The 19,789-nt window shown below is 44.5% G+C and overlaps 2 protein-coding genes across 2 annotated transcripts in view; one reads left to right on the top strand and one right to left on the bottom strand.

The window, feature by feature from the left end:
- The window catches only part of LOC140208312 (uncharacterized), a 119,745-nt gene that overhangs the window by 36,889 nt on the left and 63,067 nt on the right, over positions 1-19,789 (bottom strand). The gene's annotated exons all lie outside the window — the stretch shown is intronic.
- Positions 6,355-19,789, top strand: part of LOC140208246 (NACHT, LRR and PYD domains-containing protein 3-like) — a 30,278-nt gene continuing 16,843 nt past the window's right edge. The window contains exons 1-4 of the mRNA XM_072276785.1: positions 6,355-6,803; positions 7,373-7,539; positions 13,307-13,478; positions 13,582-13,647. Of these exons, the coding sequence (XP_072132886.1) occupies positions 6,380-6,803; positions 7,373-7,539; positions 13,307-13,478; positions 13,582-13,647 (829 nt within the window). The 5' untranslated portion in view covers positions 6,355-6,379. The remainder of the gene's footprint in view (positions 6,804-7,372; positions 7,540-13,306; positions 13,479-13,581; positions 13,648-19,789) is intronic.

The following is a 19,789-nucleotide window of genomic DNA, read 5'->3' as shown; positions in this document are numbered from 1 at the left end:
TGATGGAGCAGACTCGATGGATCGAATCACTTCATTCTGCTCCGATAGCTTATGTCTTTCCCTGACTGAATGATGAGTCCTTCGTATCCCGTATCAGAATTTGTGACGTGTGAGGGACAATTACAGACTTGTTCACTGAGATCCTTTTATTTGTCTTCAGCGTTTAAATTTCAGTCAGATTTGTTTTCGGAATATTGAGCGGAAATATTTGGTTTTCCTTTGTATTGTTAATGTGCTTCATTATCTCTCTAGTTAAACTTAGACCTGCGGTGAGAGATTTACTAGAAGAAAACCCCACAACTGGAAGTGAACAACGACTGAAGGTGAGGGAACAGCAGCAAGTGAACCAGCCCGAGGACTGAGAGCACCAGCTGGAGAGAACCCTTCTTACTCAGGGTTTCCATTGATTCGCTCAGGAGCAAGTTTTGTGAGTGTCATTTATTCAAACACTGGTCCTTTAGACATTACATGCATGTACAAAGGAAGGAACGAAATAAGTGGAATGGGCTGAATGTGCCCAGAGATACCAGTGATGCCTCTGCCTGACCCGGTTGCAATCACTCCAGGTCTGGTAATGTGTTTTCAGAAACCCACCTCTCTAAAGTCACTCACATTCTCTCAGTGTTTGCTCATTTGAAGGTCCTGCATCATCTGAAGTAGCTTTTGGTCAGTTCTGATGTTTCCTTTCCTTGTTACGTTATAATCATCTCAAAATGCGTTGCCAATTCCCTCCCTTTATAAGAAGCCCCGAGTGCGTTGTACTGTAGTGATTGTGGAAATGTGGAATTTCCATAAACGGCAGCAACATGCCATTGGTTCCTCTGGCTATTGTCATCTCCTCTGACTATTGTATACTTGCCCTCGAATATATTGTCGTGTAGGCCTGCGCCGAGAACAGATCTGTTTTAAAGCAAAATGTCCCAACACTGTATTTTATTCAGTCCTCACTAGCAAATGGCAACCAATAATTTACATTTACATACCTTGGCCTCATCAAGTACTTTTCTACTAATTACATTGTCAGAACCTGTGAACATGATATTAAGCAGAGGTGGAAATTCAAAGTTATTTACCCATGGATGTTGTACATTACACATCAGCAAAGCCTTTGACAAGGTGTCACATGGCAGCTTGGTCTCGATGATTAGGTCCAATGCTGTCTGGAGAGGGCAAATTGGATGTATACAAATTTAGCTTCAAGGTAGCAAGCAAAGAGTGCTGGTTGAAGGTTTCTCCTCGCAGTGGAGGCTAGTAGTCAGTGGTGTGCGCCAGGCTACAAGTTGGGATCTTTGATATTCGTTATTTTATAGCAATGATTTGGGTGCGAATGCACAAGACTTACTTGATGGGTAAGTTCGCAGAATGCATAAAATTAGTAGTTGCTGCTCACAGAGAAGTTCGTCGGAGCATTTAGGGGATCTAAATGGACAGGAGGTGGTAAAGAGATTGAAAAACCAACCTGAGCAGCAAGGGATTCATGCAGATGTTGGGGATTATGTGCAGGAAACAGCCAGAGGAAGTGGATGAGGCCGGTACAATCGCATAATTCATACAGCAGTTGGGATGTGTAGATGGAGTGAAAAGGCCAGAAGGGAAATGGACCCATCACAGGGAATTGTGACTATCTTGGTGGGCACTGTGGTTCGCATTGTCTCGTTTTGCTGAACGCTGCGAATTTGGACTCTATTGTTCCGTGACTCTGTCAGTAGATGCGCCAGGTATAACTGGAGAGACATACAGACATGGTGTGGATGTTGCTGTTAACGGGGAATGTTTAATCCCCAAACCAACTGCATCTCTGATACAGGGGATGAAGATACTGTCAATTTGCAAAATAATCGTACTCTCTCTGACTTACTGTCTGCTTGTGGTGTAATTCAGGGTATCACCAGCAGATGGAGCTTTCTAGCACCGGGACCAACGTGTAAACAAGACGACGACAATCAGCAATCGTCAGAATGGACACAGGTATGATCACAGGGATCTTTGAATTAAACTTCTGTCGCGTTTCTACACAGTACTTCAGATGAAGAAACTGACATAGATGTTAACAGGGCATAGAAAAGTTTCATCAAGCAGTATCATTTATCCCACTGGTAAAGCGGCATTGAGTAATTCATCAACCTAACAGATCCAGCGCAGGGACCTGACAACAGTAATGGTCGAATCACTCCACTCACCATGCAAAGCTCCACCTGAGTGAAAAGAACAGGGACTCCTGAATCAGGTGGTCGTGAGTGAAACACAGACAGGAATGTGACAGCGGTCTTGTGGTTAATGTAAACGTTCAGGGTCAGGGTCCGTTTCACCTCCAGACAAGTACTGAGGTGTAAGATATCTCCAGCTTTCATTTATAAAATTCAGATCCAGATAATAGGAGCATTTCCGGGATTTCAGAGATTCTGTGATAACACAGCATTTCAGGTTTTGGAAGGAAAGCTATCAACCCCCTCTGTTTTTTTCTTGGCTGCTGCGCAAAGGAGAAGGGGGGGGGGGGTGTTTCCGAAATCTGTTTTCTGTAGCAGAGAGGAGAACATTGCTAGTATTTCGAATGGCTGAGGATCAGGAGGCAGCTCATTGTAGATACATTTTTGATCTGCTTCGGAGTTTTACTACCCTAATGAATGTCTGAGCTGTGGAGAAATGGTGGACGTGAGTTTCTAAATATTTCCCTCTTCAGATGATCTTCTACCTGAATTTAAATTCCCAAGATTTCTGCTGGGAAACCCGGTATAACCAATGACCAACTGTCTCTGTCACCTGCAGGCATTGTGATTTTGCTCAAATATGTGATTCTATGTGGAATAAAAATATGTTACAGCCTGGAAACAGGTTCTTCGGCCCATCTAATTCGTGCTGATTTAAATGCCTGAGATTGCCCTATTTTCCTGCAGTTTTTTACCAAATTTCCCTTGTAAACTTCCTTCTATCCTTTTTCCTGCCCACATGCTCTCATTTTCGTAATTTTATTTGTGTTTGCAATCTCCTCTGGATGAACGTAATATATACCCATCACTCACTAAGTGAAAAATGCCCTTTTCGTCCCTTTTAAATATCTGCACTGAAGGCTTAGATTTCCCTACCCTGGGAAAAAGACTGTGACCATCTACCCTATTTACACCTCTGATTATTTTATGTTCATATACGTGTGTAAGGTCACACTTCGAGTTCCTGAGCTCCAGGGCAAACTGTCCAAGCCGATCCATATAGCACAAAAAACAACACCCTAGTCCAGTACCGTAGTGGTCATTCCCCACTACATACTTCCCAGCTTAATCACCTCCATCCTATAGATTAGCAACTGCAACTACACACAAAGCTCTCTGAGCAAGACATTGCCGATGACTTGCATAGTTGTTACATGACGATCATCTGGCGGGGGATAGGAAGGGAACCAGGGGAGCGGTCAGCATAGATCCCTCGGTAATGGTCAGCCTGCGACCCAGGGTACCGGACGATGTGCGTCTCATAGAACACAGAACATAGAACATAGAATAGTACAGCACAGTACAGGCCCTTCGGCCCACAATGTTGTGCCGACCCTCAAACCCTGCCTCCCATATAAGCCCCCACCTTAGATTCCTCCATATACCTGTCCAGTAATCTCTTAAACTTCACTAGTGTATCCGTCTCCACCACTGACTCAGGCAGTGTATTCCACGCACGAACCACTCGCTGAGTAAAAAACCTTCCTCTAATATCCTCCTTGAACTTCCCATCCCTTACCTTAAAGCCATGTCCTTTTGTATTAAGCAGTGGTGCCCTGGGGAAGAGGCGCTGGCTATCCACTCTAGCTATTCCTCTTATTATCTTGTACACCTCTATCATGTCTCCTCTCATCCTCCTTCTTTCCAAAGAGTAAAGCCCTAGCTCCCTTAATCTCTGATCATAATGCATATTCTCTAAACCAGGCAGCATCCTGGTAAATCTCCTCTGTACCCTTTCCAATGCTTCCACATCCTTCCTATAGTGAGGTGACCAGAACTGGACACAGTACTCCAAGTGTGGCCTGACCAGAGTTTTATAGAGCTGCATCCTTACATCGCGACTCTTAAACTCTATCCCTCGACTTATGAAAGCTAACACCCCATAAGCTTTCTTAACTACCCTATCCGCCTGTGAGGTAACTTTCAGGGATCTGTGGACATGTAACCCCAGATCCCTCTGCTCCTCCACACTACCAAGTATCCTGCCATTTACTTTGTACTCTGCCTAGGAGTTTGTCCTTCCAAAGTGTACCACCTGACATTTCTCCGGGTTGAACTCCATCTGCCGCTTCTCAGCCCACTTCTGCATCCTATCCATGTCTCTCTGCAATCTTTGACAATCCTCTACACTTTCTACAACACCACCAACCTTTGTGTTGTCTGCAAACTTCCAACCCACCCTTCTACCCCCACATCCAGGTCGTAAATAAAAACCACGAAAAGTAGAGGTCCCAGAACAGATCCTTGTGGGACACCACTAGTCATAATCCTCCAATCTGAATGTACTCCCTCCACTACCACCCTCTGCCTTCTGCAGGCAAGCCAATTCTGAATCCACCTGGCCAAACTTCCCTGGATCCCATGCCTTCTAACTTTCTCAATAAGTCTACAGTGTGGAACCTTGTCAAATGCCTTACTAAAATCCATATAGATCACATCCACTGCACTACCCTCATCTATATGCCTGGTCACCTCCTCAAAAAACTCTATCAGGCTTGTTAGACACGATCTGCCCTTCACAAAGCCATGCTGACTGTCCCTGATCAGACCATGATTCTCTAAATGCCCATAGATCCTATCTCTAAGAATCTTTTCCAACAGCTTTCCCACCACAGACGTAAGGCTCACTGGTCTGTAATTAACCGGACTATCCCTACTACCTTTTTTGAACAAGGGAACAACATTCGCCTCCCTCCAATCCTCCGGTACCATTCCCGTGGACAACGAGGACATAAAGATCCTAGCCAGAGGCTCAGCAATCTCTTCTCTTGCTTCGTGGGGCAGCCTGGGGAATATTCCGTCAGGCCCCGGGGACTTATCTGTCCTAATGTATTTTAGCAACTTCAACACCTCCTCTCCCTTAATATCAGTATGCTCCAGAACATCAACCTCACTCATATTGTCCTCACCATCATCAAGTTCCCTCTCATTGGTGAATACCGAAGAGAAGTATTCATTAAGGACCTCACTCACTTCCACAGCCTCCAGGCACATCTTCCCACCTTTATCTCTAATCGGTCCTACCTTCACTCCTGTCATCCTTTCTTTCTTCACGTAATTGAAGAATGCCTTGGGGTTTTCCTTTACTTTACTCACCAAGGCCTTCTCATGCCCCCTTCTTGCTCTTCTCAGCCCCTTGTTAAGCTCCTTTCTTGCTTCCCCATATTCGTCAATAGACCCATCTGATCCTTGCTTCCTAAACCTCATGTATGCTGCCTTCTTCCTCCTGACTAGATTTTCCACCTCACTTGTCACCCATGGTTCCTTCACCATACCATTCTTTATCTTCCTCACCGGGACAAATTTATCCCTTACATCCTGCAAGAGATCTCTAAACATTGACCACGTGTCCATAGTTCATTTCCCTGCAAAAACATCATCCCAATTCACACCCGCAATTTCTAGCCTTATAGCCTCATAAATTGCCTTTCCCCAATTAAAAATGTTCCTGTCCTCTTCGATTCTATCCTTTTCCATGATAATTATAAAGGCCAGGGAGCGGTGGTCACTGTCCCCCAGATGTTCACCCACTGAGAGATCTGTGACCTGACCCGGTTCATTACCTAGTATTAGATCCAGTATGGCATTCCCCTGGTCGGCCTGTCCACATACTGTGACAGGAATCCATCCTGGACACACTTAACAAATTCTGCCCCATCTAAACCCTTGGAACTAATCAGGTGCCAATCAAGGGAATGGTCTGTCTGTGACCGAGGGGACTGGACATCGTGTGACAAAGCGATTGGAGAATATACGATCCAGCAGACTGGACCATGAGTAATCCCGTTGCTGGTCTGTGTGTGACACTGACTACTGGACAGGAAGTGACCCTGGGAGATTTTAGTTTCTGGAAGATAATCGCAGTGATATTTCCCAGTATCACTGGACACCGCTGCATTGAGATCCCCTGGTCATCTGTGTGTTCAACTGCTATGAATTCAGTGATCAGTATTACTGTGTCTATCCTGTTATTTTACTGGGAGTGAATGTGCTCAGACACCGGCTTATTGGGATGGTCAGCTGGCAAGATGTATGGTTGACATTAACCAGCACAGTTCCACTCCAAATCTGGTCAGCCAGAGTCTCGGCTCCATTGCAGTCTGAATCAATTTTGCTCATCTCTAAATGATAATAGTATAACCTGCAATTCATCACTTATTTCAGGTGGGATAATGAATCGAGTAGGGAAAGCACTGAAGAGGATTTTACCAGGCAACTCATCGAGGGAAGATGATCTAGATGCGGGAAGCAAGGTACCAAAACAAGGTGAGACTGAGAGCAATGTCCCAATGGAATGCGGTCCGGCCGCAGCGGAAGTGGAGCAAATTCAGCTCAGAGACAGTGACGTCAGAGACACTGATCAGGACCCTGGAACCGGTACAAGTGAGGCGACTGTCTGTCAGCCCAGAGACAGTGACGTCAGAGACACTGAGCAGGACCCTGGAACCGGTACAAGTGAGGTGACTGTCTGTCAGCCCAGAGACAGTGACGTCAGAGACACTGATCAGGACCCTGGAACCGGTACAAGTGAGGCGACTGTCTGTCAGCTCGGAAGCTCATTAAACACGGAATTGTCAAGTCCGCAACAAGGAGCAGGTGAGTGAAATATGAGGGTGATGGGTTCACAGAATGTGGCAGGGAGGAGGGTAAACGTGAGGCCTTGTTGGAGGGTTGGTCAAAGGAGAGGGGGAATGTGTGGGTGTGGTACATGTGGTGTAGTGGGGCACCCATTATCCCACTACAGAAAATGTACTACCTGCTGTGAGGATTTCCAGGATGAGTATTGGAGAAAATGCAACTTTCCGGATAAGAGAGTATTTCCAGGATATGAGTTATGGGAAATGTATTCACCAGGATGGAGATACCATCTCTGGGAAGTGAATATTACCGACAGGCCCAACATTTATTGCCCATCCAAAACTGAAATAGGTGAGTGGCTGGGATGGGGGATGGACTGGTTTGCATTAAATGTGGTCCTTCTATTGCGTAATGCCCAGAGCATTGCTGGGTCGGTTTTAAGGCCGTTGTTGGAGATGGGGAATTAATCCATTGTTTGTGTCTGTAGGCAGGTTCAAGACATGTTATTTTTTTGTTGAGTTGGGTGAGAGCGGTGGAGACAAGCGATATCTGAGTTCAAGCATACAGTTTCCTTTTTATATTCACAGAGCCAGAGTTTACAATCTCCGACCTCCTGGCACAGGGGGAGGAATATCGACTGTACCAACTGACAAAGTTCTACAGGGACAGACTCATACAAGCAATTGAAGAAAAGGTTGACAGACTCGCTTTGATGCTGACAGAGGAGGGACATTTCAGTAGAGAAGAAAGGGAGGTGAGTGTATTTAGTGTATTGTCACCGAATTGCTGGTATCAGAGGGAATAGTGATCAATATTAATCTCCTGCACGTTCTAGAAGTTCTACTTGGGAATGGAGACTTTGATCTCTGACTTGTCTCTCACAGATCTGGTTTCAGCTGTTAAGGTGGGGAGCACTGGGAACTACAGGTTCAACGTCAACTTTTCCTCTCACACCTGCTGTATTTAACTATGATATACATGCAGTGGCTGCATATCTGAACTGCTGAACAGGCATTAAATCTAAAATAAATTTAGCATCTTATCAGGACCGTCGGTCAAATTCACGTGAGTTTATTAATATATGAATATTAAGCTGTCAGATAGTAATCGTACCTTCTGTGTTCTCCAAATGAACTCTCGAACATATATGTGGCTAACCTTTCATAGAGTCATGGGAAAGGACAGAACAGAAATAGGCTCTTTGGCCATCTACTCCATGCAGAGCGATTTTAAACTGCCGACTCCCATCCACCTGCACAAGGACTATGCTCATCTGTACCTTTACCTTTCATGGATCTACCAAACTTCTCAACCGCTGAAATCAGTTTACTTGTATCACTTGCACTAGGAAATCAATCTCTACTCTCACGACCCCCTTGAGTGAAGAACTTTCCCCTCATGGTCTCCTTCAACTTTTCACCTTTCACGCATAAAGAAAGACATCTTGTCAAATGCTGAGCTAAAGTCCATGTAGATACACTGCCTTGCCTTCATGCACATTCTTACTCGAAAAACTCTATAGCATTGTTGAGACTCGAGCTACCCGGCATAAAACTGATATTTCATGACCCAGGAAATCATGAAGTTGCCCTAAAAGGGAAGAAAAAAAAGACAAAATGGAAATAATCTGTAGACTAGCTGAATATCTAATTAAAGAGAACCGGGGCACACAATTTCAGGTCAGTCTCCATGTACCCCACAAATAGTGATGGTCATGTCCTAGATCTGACCTTTCCAACCGCAAGAGGCATTAGAAAATTATATGTGTTACACCGACCAGTCACTCTGTTCTCGTTGGGATTCATTGGCGCTGTCTGTAATATATCAATCTGACATTATCTAAATGGCTCTGCTCAGACAGGAGAAGTAATACGTAAATGTGTATGAGATCATAAGCTATAAGAGCATAATTAAGCCATTTTCCCCATCGATTCTGTTCCACCATTTCATCATACCTGATCCAATTCTTATCTCAGCCGCACTCTCCGGCCTCCTTTAATATTATATGCTAGCTTACTATCGTATTCGATCCTTACCACCTTAATGATTACTTCAGTTGCATTCCATTGGTTTTCAAAAGCTTCCCAATCCTTCAACTTCCCACTAATCTTTCTCTACCATATACTCTCCGTTTAGATTTTATGTTCGCTTAACTTCTCTTGTTAGCCACAGTTGTGTCATCTTTTCTTTGGAATACATCTTCTTCTTTGGGATGAATACACCCTGCTCCATTTGAATTGCTTCCGGAAATTCCAGCCTTTGCTTCTCTGTTCAATCAATTCTGGGCAGGTCCTGTCTCATGCCACTGTAATTCCCTTTACTGCACTGTAATGCGGATATATCTAACTTTAGCTTCTCCTTGTCAAATTTCAGGGTGAATTCGATCACGTTATGATCAATTGTCCCTAAGGGTTCGATTACCATAATTTGTCTAGACAATACCGGTTCAGAACAGCTGATCCTCAAATGAGCTCAACCATGAGCTGCTCTAAAAGCTATCTTGTAGGCACTCTTAAAATTACACCACCTGAAATTCATCACCATGATGATTTATCCAATCTACCTGCATACTAAAGACCCCATGAATAATGTAACATTGCCTTTTAGCATGCATTTTTTCATCTCTTGTTATAATATAAAGGTCACATTCTTACTACTGTTTGGGAGTCTATGGACAACTCCCATCAGGGTCTACTTAACTCTATCCACAATGATTCAAACCTTCCAACCCTGTACACCTCTTTCTAAAGATTTCATTACATTTTTTACCAACAGAGCAAAGCCGCCTCCTCTTCCTGTCTTTTCGATACATCAATCTCACAGCTATAATCTTTTTTCCATCCTTGATTCAGTGATGCCTACAACATTATACCTGCTAATCTGCAACTGTGCCGCAAGTTTATCTACCTTATTCCATACGTTGTGCGCGTTTAAATACAGCACCTTCAGCCCTGTATTCATCCTTGCCGATATTGTCCGCCTTTTATGTTGCAACTAATCCTGTTGGCTGAAAATTTTCCCCATCAACAGCCCCTCCTCACTACGCATTGCCTCTGTTTGTAAACTAGCTACCTCATCTTCAGCACTATTATCGGCTTTTCATACGGTACTTCTGCTATTGAAATATATACAGCTCAGGACACCATGCTCGACCTTTTGATTCCCAACTTTGCGGCCTTACCAACATCTGCCTCCACTAACTGTTCTGACACACTGGTTCCAATAGCCCTGCAACTTTAGTTTGAACCCCACCATCCAGCATTAACATATCTTCCTGCTTAGATATTACCCCTCTCCAGATTAGGTACAACCTGTACCTTTTGTATAGGTACCGCCTTCCCGGAAAGAGAGACTACTGATCCAAAACGTTTACGCCCAACCTCCTATACCCAATCCTTAGCCACGTATGAAACTGGATAATCATCCTAATCCTGGTTTCACTAGCATGCGGCAGGGGTAGCAATCATAAGACCTCAACCCTTGCAGTCCTGCCTTTTAACTTAGCACCTAACTCCCTGAACTGCCTATGCAGAACCTCCTCACTCACCCTACCCGTTTCATTGACACCTATATCAACCACGATTTCTGGCTGCTTACACTCTCACTTAAGAATGCTGAGAACTCGAATCCGAAATATCCCTCACCTTGGCACCCGGGATGCACCATACCATCCAGGAACCTCACTATCTAATCCCTCATCACCACACTGTGCCTGTTCTCCCCCTTCCTTCCTTTCTGAGTCACAGAGGCAGACTTAGTGAGAGAACCGACCACTGTACTTTCCTTTGTTGAGTTATTACCCCACCCCACAGCCCCCCCCCCCCGGGGGCAGTATACAAAGTGTTTTACCTCTTGTTCAGGGGTATTGCCATAGGGGTACGGTACTCTGTTTTGGCCCCTTCATGCCTTTCCCCTTCTTGACTGTCTCCCAGTTTCCTTTGCCCTGCACCCTTGCTGCAACTATCACTCTATATGTCCTATCGATCACTCCCTCAGCCTCCCAACTGATCCAGATTTCGTACAGTTCCATCTCCAGCTCTTAATTTGTTAGAGCTGCAGCTGGATACAAATCTCGCAGTTGTAGCCGTCAGGGACACTGCCTTCCCCCATCCAGCAAGAGGAGCATTCCACTATTCTGCCTGTCAGCCCTACTGTCCAAGCTGAGCAAATATAAAGCAAGAAGAGAATGAAAAAACTTGAGTTTTTATTTTCTTTGCTTTCACTGACTGAAGCCTCTCTCAGCGGAAACCTCGAAGAGCTAAAGCCTCAAGAATTAAAGTCGTAAAATCACCACTTTGACTACGTGCCTAACCCCACCTTCCTTTAGCTTTGCGCCTGATCATCTATTCCAAAAGCCAATTGGTCACTGGTCAAAGCTCTTCCTCGCTATACGGAACTGCTGTTGTCTTGTATCTTCAGACCGTGGTCCTGATTGAAGTCCTCTCCTCTCCAAACTCCCGATGTCGATATTGGCCACTAGCCAACGCTCTATTTCCATGCTCATCTCTGGATTCATCGTCTGAGATCTTCCACTTTATTGGTATGGAACATAAACATTTAAATCCTTTCACAACTGTAGCTCATCAGACCCGGTTCTAATGAAACTCCAGCCCAGTAGAACGACATGAAACTATGCAGATTTATTTTTGGCATAATTATGTTCCACTTTTCCTGTGATGGGCAATCTTTCCATTTCTCTACTTGTTAACTGTTGTTGGAGATTAATCATTCGAGCCCCAGGACATCACTCAGTTATTTCTCAGAGCAATACTCTGGACCCGTCCATTTCCAGCTGCACCCTCGATGATATTCATTCCATCATATGGTCAGGGGAGTATGTTGGTTGAATACTATTCAATGAAATCCAACAGCACCATACAGGTTCTTCGGCCCACGATGCTGTGCTGAAAATGTCCTTACTTTAGAAACTACCTGAGGTTACCCATAGCCCTCTATTCTTTTCATTGATAATTACTCATTTAATAAGGCAGTCCATGCCTGCATTGAGGAAGAGAACACGATTTTACAGCATAAGTGCCAAGTAGTTACCATCTCCATCAAGAGACAACCGCACCAACTTTCCTTAACTTTCTTCAAAGTTGCTGGTGAACGCAGCAGGCCAGGCAGCATCTCTAGGAAGAGGTACAGTCGACGTTTCAGGTCGAGACCCTTCGTCAGAACTAACTGAAGGAAGAGTTAGTAAGAGATTTGAAAGTGGGAGGGGGAGGGGGAGATCAAAATGATAGGAGAAGACAGGAGGGCGAGAGATGGAGCCAAGAGCTGGACAGGTGATTAGCAAAGGGGGTATGAGAGGATCATGGGACAGGAGGTCCGGGGAGAAAGACAAGGGGTGGGGGGGGGGGAACCCAGAGGATGGGCAAGGGCAGAGCTCTGTCCGCCAGAGAAAGCAGGATCTCCCAGTGGCTGCACATTTTAATTCCACATCCCATTCCCATTCTGACATGTCTATCCACGGCCTCCTCTACTGTAAAGATGAAGCCACACTCAGGTTTGAGGAACAACACCTTATATTCCGTCTGGGTAGCCTCCAACCTGATGGCATGAACATTGACTTCTCTAACTTCCACTAATGCCCCACCTCCCCCTCGTACTCCATCCGTTATTTATTTTTATAGACATATTCTTTATCCCACTCTCCTTTTTCTCCCTCTGTCCCTCGGACTATACCCCTTGCCCATCCTCTGGGTTCCCCCGTCCCCCCCCCCCCCCGTCTTTCTTCCCGGACCTCCTGTCCCATGATCCTCTCATATCCCTTTTGCCAATCACCTGTCCAGCTCTTGGCTCCATCCCTCCCCCTCCTGTCTTCTCCTATCATTTTGGATCTCCCCCTCCCCCTTCCCACTTTCAAATCTCTTACTAACTCTTCTTTCAGTTAGTCCTGACGAAGGGTCTCGGCCTGAAACGTCGACTGTACCTCTTCCTAGAGATGCTGCCTGGCCTGCTGCGTTCTTTGATGTGTGTTGCTTGAATTTCCAGCATCTGCAGAATTCCTGTTGTTTCCTTAACTTTCTGTTGTCTTGAAACACCAACTTTAATACCATGGGACATAGAAGCAGAAATAGACCAGTTTCCCACCGCTTCTGTCCCGCTATTCCATCATGCTGAATTATTATCCCCCTCAGTCCCATTCTCTTGCATTCTCCCATACCTTTTGATGCTATGACTAATCAAGAACCTATAAACCTTCGCTTTAAGTATACCCAATGACTTTGTATCCACAGCCATCTATGTCAATTCACTCCACATCGGCTAAAGAAATTTTTCTTAATTTTTGTACGAAATGGATGTCCCTCTACTCTGATTCTGAGTTCCGCTACTCTGGGCTGAATTTCCTTCAGTTACTGTTTCTCTATTAGTGACTGAACCCAGGGAGGATGAGGCAGCAGCCCAGTGACTGCATCTGTTCTGAAGCTACTGGGGCCATGAACAGATATTTCCCTGCACATTCTCCATGTCTGTCTGTATGCTCCACAATAAATTCATTGTTTTTTTTTCTATAGAAAGTCACTGAACTGACAGAGAAGGGAAACCGGGCAGAGAGTTCCAGACTCTTCCTCAGTTTGGTGATGGAGAAAGGCTCCCGGGCCCGGAGGGCGATGTGGGAATCCTTTGTGACATGGAGGACTGAGTTACCGAAGTTGGACAGAATACTGAGGGAAATACAGGAACTCGGTACGTTAAAAACATGCACTGAACACAAAGGAACACAGAAAGAAAGATTTTTAATTATAGTAGCTGTCTTTTCATGATTTTCTTTTTTTTAAAATTTAAACAGGCACTGATCCACAGGAATACATGAATATCGCCCACCGGTTGTCTGAGTTACCCATCCAACTGATAGGTGAGTGATGAAATGCACAGTTCCAGCCAAGTCTCAGATGTTAGATGGTGGCTTGCCAGAAATTAGGAATCATTGCGGATCTCTGTATACAGTTAGAACTCAGAGAATCTCTCGTTGGAGCCCGAATATTGCAATTTATTAGATTAGACTTTGAAACTCAATCCTCTTTTATTGTCATGTAGTAATGCATGCATTAAGAAATGATACAATATTTCCTCCGGTGTGATATCACAAAACACAGGACAGACCAAGACTGAAAAAACTAACAAAACCACATAATTATGACATATAGTTACAACAGTGCAACAATACCATAACTTGATGAAGAACAGTCCATGAGCACAGTAAAAAGTTCGAAGTCTCTCAAATGTCCCACATCTCACGCAGACGGGACAAGGAAGAAAACTCTTCCTGCCATGCCCGACCACAGTCCGACTCTGAGTCATCCGAGAACTTCGAACCTCCGATCAGGCCTCCGACACCGAGTACCGAGCGCCATCTCTATTCGAGCGGTTCGACCTCAATCTCGGTCGCCAGCAACAGGCAAAGCCGGGGATTTTGAGGTCTTCCCTCCGGAAGATTCTCGATCGCGCAGAGAACAACAGCAGAGAACTGGTGTTTCAGAAATTTCTCCAGATGTTCCTCTGTGCTTTCACGTCTGTCTCCATCAAATCAGAATTGTCCATGGCCCCTATTTAACAGATACGATATCATTTTCACCGGAGGGCTGCGCACGCGGCGCGTTGCTCTCTCTCCTCCCGCCTTATGTTTCCACTAATCTAGATGTTGGATTTGCTGAAGCCTTCACTCCTGGTCCTACACACTGGGAATCCCCACACAACCCAGGAGGCTCATAATACACTGTCTCATTCGGTCCAGGTGACTTATCTAACTACAGGGCTTTCAGCTTTGAAAGTAATTCCTCCTTCATAATAAAACTCAATTCTGCTCCTGATACGCTTAACATTTTGGCATATTGCCGGAGTCTTCCACAAGGAACTCCGACGGAAAGTCCTTGTTGAGTTTGTCTACCATTTTCTTTGCACCATTACTACATCTCCAGCATCATTTTCCAGCAGTCTGATATCTATCCTCTGCTTTCTTTTATTATTTATATAACATTTAGTATCCTCTTTTATATTAACTGGCTATACCCTTCAATTTCCTGCGCATTCATGGGTACATCTAGGATTATCTTTAATAGGCCTGTCTTAGCTGCCTCGGCCACCACCCAGTCAGTACATTCGAGGATCCACTCCGTGTTTAGGAAAAAAAAGAAGCGCTACCCACATTTTCGCCTTTTCAACTGAACCGAATGACCTCTGGTATTAGAGATTTCAGTCCTGGGTAAAAATACTGACTCTCTACTCTAACTTTGCCTCTCTGAAATATGTAGACCTCTGTCAGGTTTCTCCTTAACGTCCAGAGTAAACAATCCACGTTTCTTAAGCCTCTTCTTGTAGCACATGCTCTCGAATCCAAGCAACATCCTGATGAACCTATTCTGTACCTTCTCCATCCTTCCAAGAATTGGGTGATCAGAAGTGAATGCAAGACTGCAGATGCAGGTTAAGACCATAGGACCTAGGAGCATAATAAGGCTATCGGTCCATCGAATTTGCTACGCAATCCCTCTCAACCCCGTTGTCCTGCCATCTCTTACTAATCAGGAACCTATCAAACTGTATTTTAAATATACCCAATGACTTTTCCTCCACAGACGCATTATGGCAATAGTTTCACAGATTCACCTCCCGCCAGCTAAAGAAATTGCTCCTCGTCGCTGTCCAAAAGGGACATATTTCTATTATGAAGCTGTGCCCTCTAGTCCAAGACTCCTCCACTATAGGGAACATCCTTTGCACATCATCCACTCCATTTAGGACTTTCAATATCGATAGGTTTCAATTATATCATCTCTACCACCGCCTTTCCCCACTTATTCTGCTAAACTCCAGAATACCTTCATTCCCGGGATAATTGTCACGAACCTGCGCTCCAATGTCAGTACATGCTTTCGTAAAAAAATCTGAATTTTCCCCCTGTTTATTAAAAGGTCTACATGCCTTTTAACTAATTGCATGACCATATACTTTCCAAAGCTGTATTCCCATTCACGTCATTGCCCATTCTCTGAATCTGTCTATTTACTCCTACAGACAGATCTGCAAACTTAACCACAAGGGTTAAGAGGGCGAATTCTCAGACTAGCTTGAGTTTTGTAAAGTTGCAACATAACTTCCCAACTCAGATCCTGAACTAATAAAGACAAGCAAGCGACATATCTTGGTTTACACACTGTCAGTCTCTGAGTCCATTTTCAGCGAACAATGAGCCTGAACCTCAAAATCTCTCTGCTCGTTAATGCTGTTAAAGGTCTTGCCTTTAATGGAGCACTGACTCTTGATGTTTGAAGTTACAAGACTTTACCTTTGGCTGGGTTAAACACCAGCCGTGTTTTTTATGGATATGTATATAATCGAAATTCCACTATGTTGTTCGTCCATCGTTGACGTCGATGAGGACCTCGACACCATAATGACTAGTGCGTGATTTGGATTTAAGTGAGGGAGAGATGCGCAGCGTCAGCCTCACTCTCTCTTCCCAATCCCCATCTGGATCCAGTGGCAAGACAGAGTCTAGACGGCTGGAGATGAGACTAGGCGCAGTGGATGACCAGGACGTCTTCTGTGTCTTGTCCTGCTCTACACATTCCACGATGCTTGCAGAGACCGCCTTCATGACCGTTGGACCTTCTGCTGGTCTCGTCCACTCAATCCGCCGGAGTCTGTCTTCACATGCTGGGATAGACAACTCCCTATCTCACCGAGGGTTTGAGACCTGTCGGCTACCCTCACCTGGTTTAGCCGGCTTGTCGAAGCGGTTGCCCGGGGTGTGGCCGCTGTCGCATGCAAACAGCTACGGGGAGCCACAGGTGAGAGATGAGTGCCAGATGGGGACCAAAGGTGGACTAACCGCCCTGAAAAGGACGCGACATGTTCCCCCACCAGAGGTGCTACCCCTCCCTGACACCCCATACACCCCATATATGTATATATGTATATATACAGCAGATCCCAGTGCTGATCGTCGTGGAACATTTCTGGTCAAGGAAATCCAGCCAAAATAAATAACAGATCTAATTACCATCTGTCATCCATGGAGAAGACAATTATCAATCCAAAAGGCCAATCCACCACAATTCCCAAGCATGTTAATTTTCCACTTTGTATCTTCAGCTATCACAATTGTCACCTCCCAGAATAACTCGGTGAATTTAACAAGACGCTAATTGCCCGGCTCAAGCCCTGCTGCTTAAACCCAAACCACCTGAAACATTCTCTTTCCACACCCTCCTAGAGCATGAGATGGAAAAAAGACCAGGATCAAGAGCAGCTTCAATTCCGAATTCATAAGAATACTGAATGGTCACGTATTATGTTATAACGTGCTTTTAATAATAAGACTATTTTATATCTAAAGTTGTAACATCATGCACCTCACCACTAATAAACACTGACTTAGTTACCCACAATATACTTACAGTTTGAGCAGTGGGGAAGTTCTTAGTACCGATAATACTTGTGAAATTTCGATACCATCTGATGAATCATTTCTGTACTGTAGTCATCCAATCTATTAATAACCAAAAAAGAACAACCACTGGCAGGAAAATACATCGAAGTATTTTCCAAGGTGATTCACTGAGCGCATTATGATTTTGTCCAGCTTTAAACCCACTCTCTAGTTTACTGAATGGGACAAAAATAGGGAATCAAATTTTAAACAAATAAATAAATAAATGGTCCCTTGACATACCTTCCATACATTGATGACTTGAAATTATACGTTTCTTCATCAATAACGTTAAAACAATTAATTCAAAATAGTAACAACACAGGCAACATGCTGGAGGAACTCAGCAGGCCCGGCAGCATCGATAGAAAATAGTAAACAGTCAACGTTTCGGGTCGAGATCGTTCATCAGGACTGGGAAGGGGAGAAAGAAAAGAAGTTAAGGGACCAGAGGAAGAAATTTAAATTCGCAGCTAATAGGTGAAAATGGGAGAGGAGGAGGGGTGAAGTGAATAGCTAGGAACTTGTTTGGTGTAACTGTAAAGGGCTCGGGAAGGGAGAAATAGATATTCCTGCCATCAGGTCGAAGGTTAGTAGATGGAATATAATGTGTTGCTCTTCCAGCATTAGGCGTGGCTTCATCGCAGTAGTAGAGGAGGTCATGTATTGACATGTCGGAATGGGAATAGGAAGTGGAATTGAAATAGATGGCTAAAAGGCGGTCTCACTTTTTTTTCTGGCGAACAGATGTAGGTGCTCGGCGAAGTGGACTCCCATTTTGCATAGGGTTACACCGATATACAGGAGGCCATACCAGGAGCACCAGACACAGTATATGATCCCAACAGACTTACAGGTGAACTGCCGCCTCACCTATAAGGACTGATTGGGACCCAGAATGGTTGTGAGGGAGGAGGTGCAAGGGCAGGTATAGAACATAGAATAGTACAGCACAGTATAGGCCCTTCGGCCCACAATGTTGTGCCGACCCTCAAACCCTGCCTCCCATATAAGCCCCCACCTTAGATTCCTCCATATACCTGTCTAGTAGTCTCTTAAACTTCACTAGTGTATCTGCCTCCACCACTGACTCAGGCAGTGCATTCCACGCACCAACCACTCTCTGAGTAAAAAAACTTTCCTCTAATATCCCCCTTGAACTTCCCACCCCTTACCTTAAACCATGTCCTCTTGTATTGAGTAGTGGTGCCCTGGGGAAGAGGCGCTGGCTATCCACTCTACCTATTCCTCTTATTATCTTGTACACCTCCATCATGTCTCCTCTCATCCTCCTTCTCTCCAAAGAGTAAAGCCCTAGCTCCCTTAATCTCTGATGATAATGCATACTTTCTAAACCAGGCAGCATCCTGGTAAATCTCCTCTGTACCCTTTCCAATGCTTCCACATCCTTCCTATAGTGAGGCCACCAGAACTGGATACAGTACTCCAAGTGTGGCCTAACCAGAGTTTTATAGAGCTGCATCATTACATCGCGACTCTTATACTCTATCCCTCGACTTATGAAAGCTAACACCCCATAAGCTTTCTTAACTACCTTATCCACCTGTGAGGCACTCGTTCCGCTTGCAATGATCAGTGCTAGGAGGAAAATCAGAGGGGAGGGGCGAATGGACAAGGGAGTCGCCTAGGGCGCAATCCCTGCGGAAAGCGGGGCAGGGGGTAGGAAAAGATGGGCTCAGTGGTGCAATCCCGTTGCAGATGGCGGAATTTACAGAGAATTATGTGGTAGGTGTGAAGGCTACTGGAGTGGTAGGTGAGGATGAGGAGCCCTATCCCTGGTTAGGGTGAGGCCAGATGTGCACAACATGGAAGAGGTGCGGACTAGGGCAACTTTTATGGTGAAGGAAGGGAAATCCCGTTCTTTGATTAAGGATCCTCGTATTTGGCATTGAAATAATAGAACTATTTTCTCCAGATAGAAACATAAACTTTGGACACGATAAGTGCGGAACATTAAACATAAAGAAGGGTGCAACAGAGCTGGTAGTCTATAAAACAGAGCATCAGGGTACAATATATGTGATGGATGAATAAGAAACATGTAAATATTTAGGATATCAACAAGCAAAAAAAAAAGAATAGATCATCGTGTGATGAAGGGAAATCTTGTGACAGAATTTACTACAAGCCTGAAGAAAATCTGCCAAAGGGATTTCACTGTTGAAAATATAACAAAGGCAGTAAACACTTCAGCTATACCCATATTAACACATTATATCGGCATAAAATCCTGGTCCAAAATCGATCTGGAAAATTTACAAGGAAAAATAGAAACTGGAATGACAAATTTTAAAAAGCACCATGTACACGCCAACGCACTTAGGTTAACATTGCTTAGGACAGTATGTGGAAGAGGAATAACAGACATAACAATGTATCCAACAGTCAGATAACAATTCTGAGAATCAGAATCGGGATCAATGTCATCGGCAAATGTTGTGAAAGATGTTGCCCTTTCCGCAGCAGCACACTGCAATTAATATTAGAGAAAAAAAACTGAAATATAGTATATATTAGTTAAATTAAATAGTTTAAATAAATTGAA

This window comes from Mobula birostris, chromosome 13 (genome assembly GCF_030028105.1).
Source record: "Mobula birostris isolate sMobBir1 chromosome 13, sMobBir1.hap1, whole genome shotgun sequence".
NCBI classification, from domain to species: Eukaryota; Metazoa; Chordata; class Chondrichthyes; order Myliobatiformes; family Myliobatidae; genus Mobula; species Mobula birostris.
The sequence above is the reverse complement of the archived record's forward strand: the minus strand, read 5'-3'. Positions and strand labels throughout refer to the sequence as shown.